This window comes from Herpailurus yagouaroundi, unplaced genomic scaffold, assembly GCF_014898765.1.
Source record: "Herpailurus yagouaroundi ecotype Mexico unplaced genomic scaffold, PumYag 77, whole genome shotgun sequence".
Classification (NCBI taxonomy): Eukaryota; Metazoa; Chordata; class Mammalia; order Carnivora; family Felidae; genus Herpailurus; species Herpailurus yagouaroundi.
Window position 1 is genome coordinate 55,127,121 of NW_024412388.1, and position 11,712 is coordinate 55,138,832.

Consider the following 11,712-nt stretch of genomic DNA (forward strand, 5'->3'; position numbering starts at 1 on the left):
CATTCATTTGACAAATACTTCCTGAATTTTTTCCTATGTGCCATGCAGTGTGCCAGGCTCTGGGGATACAAGGTTAACAAAACAGTGGAATAATCACAGATGAATTAAAAACAGATATTCTCAGAAAGGTTGCATGCTCCCAGGGAGGTTACAGTTAATAAGAAAGATAAGAGGAACACCCACATAACTGTGCTATAGAGTGGAAGGAAACATTTAATGAGCACTTAGCGTGGGACCAGCTGCATTGGCATGTGTGACTCCTTTTAATCTTCACAACAATTCTGTCAGGTATGTACCACTATTATCTCCACTCTATAGATAATGAAACTGAGACTCAGAAAGACTGAGAAAAGTGTGCCCATCCCTTGACTAACCATATGCCATGCTCTATCCTGCAATGTAGCTAAGACTGACCATATTCAAACCTCTTAGACTTATTTGCCTATGTTCTTCAAACTGCAAAGCAGAATCTCAACTATCAGGTAGAAAACAGAAGAGTGCAGAGTCAAGGTGCCTGAGGCCAGAGGAGAGGTAACCACTTTGTTGCAGGTCATGTAGAACCGAGGGTGTTTCTGACCAAGATTTGCGTGGGAGCTTGACGGTGAATATACCTGGCATTGTCTCTTTTACCAAGAGAAACATCTATCTAGACTTCCTAGGGGGAGAACATAGGAAATGGGGGGAGCTGAAACTAAATAGAGCTTCATTCACATGATGTTTCACAGGTGAAAGACTAGCTTTGGAAGGCAGCTAACAGTTCCCCAAACTCTTGCCAAACAGCATGATGAGTCTCAGGGTCATTCAGAGGCTTTTCAGAAGGTTCCAACCAAATTTCAGATTAAACTCTGATGATGTTTTAAGAGTCACAGGTTATGAAAATTTTGAACTTGAAGAGACCTGAAAGATTACCGTCCAACTCAGTCTTCAGCTGTAAAAAGAGAAATATAATTTCGAATGATTCTGTATTCAGGGTCCCTAATATTCACGGTATACCTTCTTTTCAGTTTTACCAACCAGCAAAATTTTCCCCCTAACTCAAAACCTACACAATGTTGCCAACTTTAAATTCAGGAAAATAAGAATTATATGTGTAAGTTACCTAGTATCATTCTCATTTAAAAATTTTTTTTTTAATGTTTATTTATTTCTGAGACAGAAACAGAGCATGAGTGGGGAGGGGCAGAGAGAGAGGGAGACACAGAATCTGAAGCAGGCTCCAGGCTCTGAGCTGTCAGCACAGAGTCGGATGCTGGGCTCGAACTCACAAACCATGAGATCATGACCTGAGCTGAAGTCCGTCGCTCAACCGACTGAGCCACCCAGGCACCCCATCATTCTCATTTTTTTTAAAGAAAAGGACTTCTTAAAATTAAAAGAAAAAAATGGAGGAAGGACACACTTTCATAATAAAGAACAGCTCTTCCCAAGAAAACACTGTTGGCAACATAATATCACCCTATCGAAGATACTGATTATAGAATATAGGAAAGTCTTGAGTGAATAAAATGGCACAATTTTTTTTTTTTGGAGATATTTCAACATTACAGTAACACTTTTATATATTTGTCAGTTTAAGAATTTATATTTCTGATTATAAGAAGTGGAGCTTGAATAATGCCCAGGTTTTTCTGGGATTTCAGTTTACTGGGACCATGTTGGAAAATCCAGTTTCACACATGTAGCTTGAGATAAACTGAAGTGATGCCTTCAAAGGTATTTTACCTGATTATTACTCTTCAGAGTGAATTGAAACAAATAGAGAATAGCAACCCCCAAGCCTCTCGCTGCTTTTCCTGCCTTCTACCCGTAGAGCCGAGGAAAAGAAGGGCAAAGACAGGTCTAGAGTCTTAATGTGAAGGCCATTAGGTGGGGGCTCTGGAATGTCCCCTGCTCAGGAGCTCCTCATATTCAGCACACAGCAGTCACGGATTTATGTAAGAGTTGGAAAACTTGCATAATTCCTCTGTATTAAACCCTAATAGTAGAGGCAACACTGTTTTTGTTTTTGTTTTGTTTTTAATTTCTCTTCTGAATGCTTTCGGAAGAGTAAGAGGAAATATAGGCAGGGAGAGTGAGTGAGAAGATAAGGATTAAAAGTAAAAATGTAAGTGGAAAATTACAAGTGGCTTTAACTTTTAGCAACAAAAGAGAGATTGAAATAAGCCTTTCTAGTAAAGAAAACAAGACCATCATTGGGTCCCAAGAGGAAATTTCAGATGTTTCCCTAGATGTGGCAATAATCTACTGGCTTCTCTTTTGCTCCTGTGTTGTAGTCATCTCTAACGCAATGCCTTTGTGCACCAAGGTACTGATTTCCCAATGGGAACATAAAGTACTGGAAACTGGTGAGGCCAGTTATGTTATCCAGAACTATGGCAGGAACCACCCTGGACAGGCCGGAGTTTTGATAATCCACCTGCAAATTCACAGGGAAGGAAGATCCTTATTTCCTTCATTTGGTTACCCCATTTGCAAAGCCTTATATTGGCAAAGAGCTTTTTAAAGCCGCCATTTGTGCGAGAACTAAGTGTTCTCTAGAGAGAGCTCTCAAGGGAAATGAGACCTAAGACTGAAGAAGAAAAGCATTCATAACAGATCTCTTAAATTTAAGACCAATTTATTGATGAACTACCAAAAAAAGTTGCAATGTAAGTGGTCTTTGAGACTTGAGTTAGATATACCGCCATCACACCTACTAGTACCATGGCTTTGGCATTGAATCTCTTTTACAGGTCCAAATTATCTGTAAATAAAAGTGCACATGAAATTAAAGTGCATTTCCTATGTGCTATGCACTATTTACAGTACTTTACATACTTCAACTCATTGAATTCCCATAACCTTAACTTAGGGGAACTATAATTTTCTTGTCTTAAAGATGAAGACATTGATGCTTAGAGAGGTTAAGTAACCTACCTAATAAATGGGGAACCAAGGTTTAAATACAGGGAGTGTAGATGATTAAACCATATGGATATTTAGTACATAGACTCAAAATGAGGATGCAAAATTAAAATAATGATATTAAACTCTACTCTGCCTACCTTTCCCACTGTTACGAGGATCATATTCAATCTTTCTTTTAACAAAAACTTTTCAATTTAGGCACTTTGCTAACCAATAAGACACTTTCTATGTTTTCAAGGGAACTGAAAGATTTGTAAGTGTATAAGCAGTTTTAATATCTTTGAATAAAGCAATCATAGAAAGGTATGCACAGGACTTTGAAAGGTCTGGCTGGGCAGGTGAGTAGCCCGCTTTGGTTACAGAGAAGCTAGAAGAGTTAGCCAGGCAGAAGGGTATGCAGGAAGAAGGTCCACGCACTAACTACTGTCTAGTTGTCAGGAACATTGTGGAGAAGCACACCTCAGCACAGCTGAAGCAGAGAATGTGAGTAGATGAGGAAGTGATGAAAGGCAAGGCTAGAAAAGTAAGCAGGAACCTCATCATGAACGGCCTGTGTTAAGGAGTTGGTCTTTATAAAGCTGAAGACAATCAGTGGGGAGCTACTAATAAAGGCTTCTAAGCAAGAAAATACATAATCCAACGAATGTTTTTGAAAGATAGCTCTGATTACAGTGAAGAGTGATTTGGACAGTAGACAAACCTAAAGACTAGTGTCCAAGAGCAAAATGGAAGACTGCTTTGGTAATCCACATAATAGAGGGTGAGGATCTACATTACAGCGTATCCAGTGGGCAATAATAAATATTTGTAAGTTAGCATCAACAGGGGTTGGTGGTTGACTGTGGAGGGAGGTTTCAGGCTTGACCACCAAGATAGGTGGTTGCACCATTTTTTTTTACAGTCAAGAACATTCTCTTATCACATGAAATGATGTATGTGAAAATGCTTTGTAAACTGTAAAGCACGATATTAGTTCTCTTGACTGCAGTAGGGGTAGAGATGAGTCTTCCAGAAACGTTCTCACCAGCTGGGAGGATAGACATGCAATTCTTTACTTAAAATAATAATGATACCTACTACTAATAAGAATAACTATAAATGAGTAAATGCTTTTATGTGCCAAGCATTGTTGTAAGAGTTGTACATGAATAATAACTCACTTAATTCTTACAACACCCCACTTTACAGATAAAGAAACTGGGGCTTAGAGAGGTTGCCTAATGCCTCATAGTTAGTAATTGTGAAACTCAGAAACAAACCAATGTTGTCTCGCTTCCAAATCTGTGCTCTTGACTACAATAGTATAGGTCTGTCTATAAGACAGACTAAAATCAGTGTTACAAGAAAAGTATAAGTAAAATACTATATGTAGGTATGAAACTGTGAAAGACAAAATTAATAGAGTCCAGAGGGTATAGCAGAAGAAAGTAGCATTTTAGCTTTTTAGAAAACCATGTCATTGTTCAATGCAGACCTACCCTCATTCAAAGACCCACAGAGCTCTCATCACTGATTATTCTACAAAACTGTAATGTGCTGGGTTTGTCACTAGATGTTGCTCATGCCATGGTTCTGAATATCTGGCATTGCCCTCTCTAGCAGTTTGGAAAACTAAGTACATCAGTTTTCATAATTAATCAAGTGTTTTATTTTCTCCATGCCATCTTATTCTAATTATTAATATGTAAGATTATGATTTAAAATTTTGGAATCATTTCATAAATAATCTGGCTGTACTCAGATAGGAATTTTGTTTTGTTTCTTTCCTATACTGGCTATAAATGATCTGTAAATTGATCCTTTCCTCTAGCAGCTATTATCTGACGTATATCATTAGCTTTTACTGTTCAAATCCTTTCAGAGAACCAATGCTATGGATCTGGAAGTCCATCTCTTGCTTCCGAATTTTCTGCTTTCCTGAACTACAAAAGTTTCATAATGCTTACCTCCCTTTAATCATTACTTTGTACCATTGTAGTAACTTCCCACTCATGCAATAATTCATCAGCTTTAGGTGCTTCATATGTATGAGATTTGTTTATATATTTAGCTTGTATTGGGTATTTAGACTCCAGAAATCCAGGAGCTTTGGATGACCTACTTAACTCTTAACTCCATTACCTTATTCCCAACTCACCCCAATGCCTTATGAACAATGTGAACTTCACAGCAGAAATCTGAACAAATAGCAAGATATTTCACCCACGTAAAGTTCATCTCAGGAAAATGGCTTGGGAAGGGGCAGTTCTTGTTACAGTTCACCACCCTGCATTTATCACAACTGATCCTCTTTTAACTCTTTCTTCTGTTTCCTTTGGCTTCTCTCCAAGAACCCTGAAGTTCTTCCTTGGGCTCCCTCTTTCTATATTTCCCCACTCCAGAAGCCGCCCTGCCATTGTAACTTCCCCCACGGTTGTAGGTAACTCTGAAATGTATAGCTCTAATTCCCGTATTTTAATCCTCCTGCTTGATGTCTCCCTTGGGATATCAATGAGAATCTTACAATTCAGCATGTGAGAAAGTGACATATCTCTTCCCCCAGCTTCTCCTTACTTTCCCATTTCTGCTCATGACTTCACTATTTTCCCACGTACCCATTTTTTAAATGGAAAATAGTATTTCTTTATGACCCCTTATCCAATTAAACGCTGAGTCCTTGGCAAGACACTTAGGGTCTCTTCAGATTGTCTTTCCCTGTTTCTTCCTCTGCCTCACCCATTTCTTCTCATTTGAATGACTGCAATATCCCCCTGGATATTCTTCCTGACTTGTCCTCCCACCAATCCATCTCTTGGTGTCTACAGCATTTTTACTTTCTAAAGCACTTTTCTGTTTGCCTATCTCACTAAAAACCTTCACTAGCTCCTTTCTTCCTTCTGAGTCAAGCACCGCCTCCACAACTATGGTCCATACCATCCATAAGATGGGTGGGGACCTTCTAACCTTATCCTCCAAATATGTCTGTAGTAAATGTGCTCAACTCTGCTTAAACAGTCACCAAGAATCTCAGTAAATGTGTTCAGTACTTTCCCATTTTAATACCGTTGTTCCTGATATTTCCCTCCTTGGTGACATCTACCATCCATGCTTTTTGAAGCCTGCCCTTCAAAGTGTGTCTCAAAACCACTCATTTGATCAAGCCTGTCCTACCTCCTCTGAACTGTAATTATTACCTCTCCTTTGCACCCCATTAAGTTTCCCCATTAAATGTTTATAGTTCTCATTCTGTATTTATCTATTTCTGTCTCCCCTGCTATGTTTTAATTTGAAGAGGTCATGGATTCTGTTTAATTCAATCTGTCAACTATGTAGGATCATCATAAAATAGGTAACATAATAGTTAAAAGCACAGATCTTTTGGAATCAAACTTTCTTAGCTACTCCAATTACTATGTGTTAGTTAAGCAGTGGCTTAACCTCTCCAAGCCTTGATATCATCTTCAAAATGGGAACATTGAGAGTACCTGCCTCAGGGCACCTGGGTGGCATAGTTAGTTGAGCATCTGAACCTTGATTTAGGCTCATATCATGATCCCAGGGTCATGGGATTGAGTCCCACGACAGCTCTGCACTAATCATGGAGCCTGCTTAAGATTCTCAATCTCTTTGTCTGTCTCTCTTCCCCTACCCCACTCCCCTGCTCATGCACTAGCTCTCTCTCTCTAAAATAAAAAATTAAATTAAACAAAGAGTACCTGCCTCAAGCCTTGTTACAAGAATTAAATGAGATTATGTACATAAAGTGCTTAGCACAGGGTGTAACATATGGTAACCATGCAAAGAATGTTCTCTGTTGTCAGTATTCTTTTTGTAGTCACTGTACAAAGTAGATGCATAAGAACTTGACTAGAATGACTTGAAGGGGGACTTCTAGCTAAAGACAACAGTAGAAAGCAAAGTATTATGTTAAATAAGACCCCAAAGTAAAAGCCTGTGTTGGAGAAGAGGCCCACGTGGATGTATGTGTTGTTCAACTCTGCATCTTTAGGCCTCATAGAATTCCTGATATGTGGCTGGTGCTTAATAGTCATTGGTTGCATTCACGTTATTAACAAATAAGGTGCCATGTTTGTATGAGGATTATGAGGACAGAGATTAAACATTGAAGGAAGCTCATTGTCAACCAACTTCTGCGCAGCTGTTAGGATTCACACTGTGATAACAGATTGGCCTGATTTTGTGTCTACAACTAACGACAATGTGTCTTCTAATGATTTTATGGAGAACTTGCTGAATGTGGACTTAAGCAAATTAATCAAAGCTTGTGCTAAAGAGAGAGTGCATTTCTGAAAACATGCTTTAGACTCTTCCTAAGTACAGATTTACATAACTAGGTAGAGCTTAATCAGATCTTTGGGACAAAGTGAGCAACAATGATATGGTAATGGTAGGTTCATCCTGTACACTCCTATTAAAAGATTTTCCTTGGGTACTTTAAGAAAAAAAGTTATATTAGAAACAAAAAGTAATGGGATTCCCAGACAGAAATCTGTGTTTAAATGGCATTAAGGCTGTGGCTCAAATCAGCAAAAGCCAGGAAATCCAAAGTTAACCTTTATCCAGACTGTTGTGCCATTTTTTCCAACTCTGTGTGTGCTGGTGAGCAGCCTTCCCTTTGAATTTCCTACCTCTGGCAACCAAGTCGCTTTGAATTACAGTACTATGGGTCTGCTATTAAATGGGAATGTACCCTGAGGATATATACTTATTTGCAAGTGCTTTCATGTGTCCCTGTAAGCCCAGGAGCCATGAACCTAGGTATTTTTTTTTCTTTCAAGTCCCTAAGGTCCCCATTTATGCCTAGATAAGTCCTGCCTTATACCCAGGTAGATGGACTTACGTAACACTTGTGTTGCTAACACTGATCAAGTTTAATATTACAGCTTATGTGTTATAATTCAAATGCACTTTTAAATGTTTCTTTTCTCTCTTTTCACCAGACACGGCGATGACTTGATTGTAACACCTTTTGCCCAGGTATGTATCGTGCTGGCCCTGGCTTGCTCTCTGTGTCTCTCTGGGTAGTTTCTATGTGTGGCCTCTGAACCTGCCCATTCATCTCCTTTTGTTCCTAACCATCCTGATCATTGTCCTTATAGGTCCTTGCCAGCTTGCGAAGTGTGAGAAACAATTTTACTGTACTGACAAACCTTCATGGAGCATCCAACAAGTAAGCATGGACTTTTTGTGGAGTTATGCCTTCCATAAAGGCAAAAACATTGAACAGCACTAAAAAAAAAAAAAAAAGGAAAAAAAAACATTGCATGGAAATTAGCCCTCCAAACTAAGTTAGGATACATGATGAAATTTGAAAATAGGATGGAACATCATAGTATTTTAGAACTGGTAAGATGTGAGAATTAGTCTGGATCTTCTTAATCTTTGTGCCCTTCACACTTAGTAGACAGTAAGAGTTCAACAAATGAAAGGTGGAGATGAGGATTTTTTTGACATTTATACTTACTACTTTGGGAAGTATGAATACTTATTCATAACAGATGTAAATTCTATTAAATTTCTTTTGGAATATCTATTAATGAATTCAGAAATTCAGATTCAAGATTAAAGGTACCAAAATATTCAAGTCCAAGTTGCCTTTTGTTTTTGATAATATATAAATAGGTTCATGCAACTTGATGAATAAGAGTGGGATTGTCTTCTCCTCTGCCCCCAAATAGCTATATAACCTTGGTCAGTTTATTGCTGAACCTTGGTCTCCTCATCTTTATAATGAAGGGTTTGAACTTGATATTCCTGCATAACTTTCTCCTCCAAAACCATTTCAATCTATGAATCTAAGTATTATGCAGGTCACTATCCAGCGTTTTAAAAGATCATCACAGGGCTCAGAAGGTCCCAGAATCAACAATTGTGGAATGACACCCAAGGTACCTCATGATCCAACTCAAGTTAGTTTGATTGATAGTTGATTGGGTTTATATTTGATGCAGTAGACATGAAAGCTAGAGACTTGCCCAGCCTCTTTTGCAGGTGTATCCCTGTTTGTTCACTTATTAAATAACTCACCCAAGAAGTATTTATTGGCACGTGCTATGCCTCCATGCATACATGTATGTTTTTGACAAATATTTATTGAGCACTACCTTTTACCAGGAACTGGTGATATAATAGTGACCCAAACAGACAAGTTTTCTGCCCTTTCAGGGCTGCCATTTAAATAGGAAGTGCCAGAGCATCTGGTGGTGAACAATCAGACCAAGTCTCTGGCCACATGGAATCACATTCCAATGACTATGGTCTGGTTGCTCCCTGCATGTTCTATTTTCCATCCTAATTGTGGATTTACTGTTCTCTCTTCCTCAAAAGTCTCTCTCTACCAGCCAGTGATTGCCTAGCTAAATCCTACTTGTCTTTTATAGCTCATCTCTACTATCACTGTCACCAGTATGCTTCCCCTGACCCCACCAAGCCTGGCTGAGTGCCCCTCAGTGGTCCCAGAGCACTCTCCCAACCTTATCACACTGTTCATGGGTCTCTGCCCACCACTAGATTGTGTGTCCCTTGAGGTCCTTCCAGAATTACACTTACTTTTCCTTGAATTTCTAAGATTTAGCAAAATGCCTGACACATAGTATTTGCTCCATAAATATGCATCCCACGTATAAATTTCCAAATAAATAATTGTTGGAAAAAGACTATAGCTTATTTGGAAAATTATATTTTCAGAAGGGATCCCTCCCTTTTCCCCACATTTTTTTTTTCTTTGCAGAATATGACCTCTGGGGCCATACATATTGTCCTCATACCCAATCCTACCACTTCACAACTATGTGACTTGGGCACAATTCCTCTATATCTCAGTTTCCCAATCTATAAAATAAGGTTGCTCTGAGAATTAAATGAGGTGACATTTGTAGAACATTTATAATGGCACCTAGCACATCATAGGTGCTCCATAAATGTGAGCTATTATAATTGATAGCTACATTTCTCTTGCTGAATCCAGGCAGTGTAACACTTCGGAGTTTTCGCATCCATTATCTCAGTGATAATCACCATAAATGCTGTTTATGACAGGTATTGTTGCCTCTGACTCTGTAGACAAGGAGACAAAGCTTAGGGAGATTAAATGACTTGCACAAGAAGACACCAGTTCTGGTGAAGAACAGAGTCAGACTTGAAACCTGGCATCCTGACTCTCACTGCAGCATTCTTTATAAGGAAAAACAGTTGTTGTCTTTCCTGTGTAGGGAAAAACCCAGTTCTTCCTGTGTTTTTCTTCCCTGTGAGTCTTCTTTACTACTGAGAAATCACTTTATTTCTGATACTCTGGTCACCAAATATGTGGAGGTTCCACCCCCGCCCCACCCCAACAACAAGCAAGTCTCCAACACCAGCTGGGTGTCCTATAATTTAACTCCATTCTGACACTATCTACCTGGAGATCCCGTCAGATCCCAGATTAAAGGCTCAGTCCCACAAGGCTGCTTCCCACTTCAGATGTCAGTCACAGCTCAGGTGCTTCTGACTTACTTCCTACAGATCAGAGGTTCCAAGGAGTCCCTCCTCAGGTTCAAAGAATTTGCTAGAGTGGCTCACAGAACTCAGAGAAATACATACCTTTACCAGTTGATTAAGAGACATGATAAAGGACACAGATGAACAGCCAGATAAGAAAAACATAGCATGAGGTCTGAGAGGGTCCCAAACACAGGAGCTTCTGTCCCTGTGGAAATGGGGGGCATCACCCTCTCAGGGTAAATATGTTTGCCAGCCTGGAAGCTCTCTGAACCCTGTGCTACTGACATTTTATGCAGTCTTCATCACATACACATGGTCAATGATAACTCTGGTTTTAGCCCTTTTCCCCTCTCTGGAGGGTGAGAGGTAGGGCTGAAAATTTCAAGCCCCTAATCCCGGCTTGGTCTTTCTGGTGACCATCCCCTCCCAGGAGCTTACCTAGAGTCGCGTCATTGGAACACAAGATGTTCTTGTTGCTCTAATCACTTAGGAAATTATAAGAGTTTTAGCAGCTCTGTGCCAGGAATTAGAGGCAGAGACCAATATATTCTATTTCTGTTACCTCACATTTTTGCATTCACTACACTAAATACGTTTTCTTGGTTATGGGAAGAAATCGCTGAATATTTTTAACAGTCATTTAGGCAGAACTTAGGGAATAGATGAAGGTCAGAGAGCCCGAAGGCAGAGACATGAGCTAGGAGTGTTTTCAGGAATTAAGATATTAGGAGTGAAGCCCTGGACAGAGATGATGGAGGTGGGAACTAGAGAGGAAAGATTAATAAGGATACATTTCAAAGGCTTCTGTGGTTTAGCAGGACTCAAGGTCACTGCACTGCATAGCTCCAGGGCGAGAGTGGGGGTTGTTTTCAGTTACCATTTGTTAGCAAGAAACTTGGATATTCTTTTTCTGTAAGTATGGGAACATTCAGCCTAACTGTGCTGATTAATAGGCTATGTCAGCTGAAGCTACTTCCTTGGGAATCAGGTCTTTCCACAGCCTTGAGGGTTTTGAGCCACATAAACCTTCAAGAACTAAAGGACCCTAAGACCATAACTGCTATATACAGAGCTGACCCAGAGTCCATTCTCACACTGTGGCTGAGGACCACTCTCCAAATCATGGCCCTTTGCATCACCTTTGGTCCAAACCAAACCACACTCACCAAACAGAATAAATCTCCGTCAGTAGGATAGTTGTATCTGATGATCTTTCTCAGATCCATCCCCACCCACATTTGTAGAGTTGAGCCTCATTGATTCCAAGCATTTTCTTTTGTCTTCTCTTCTCTTCTCTTCTCTTCTCTTCTCTTCTCTTCTCTT

General features: G+C 39.6%; 1 protein-coding gene across 4 annotated transcripts in view; it reads left to right on the top strand.

The window, feature by feature from the left end:
- PDE4B (phosphodiesterase 4B) overlaps positions 1-11,712 on the top strand; it is a 543,304-nt gene that overhangs the window by 417,202 nt on the left and 114,390 nt on the right. For all 4 annotated transcript variants that reach the window (XM_040470524.1, XM_040470523.1, XM_040470525.1 and 1 more), the window contains 2 exons: positions 7,848-7,884; positions 8,007-8,077. In XM_040470524.1, coding sequence (XP_040326458.1) covers positions 7,848-7,884; positions 8,007-8,077 — 108 coding nt within the window. The remainder of the gene's footprint in view (positions 1-7,847; positions 7,885-8,006; positions 8,078-11,712) is intronic.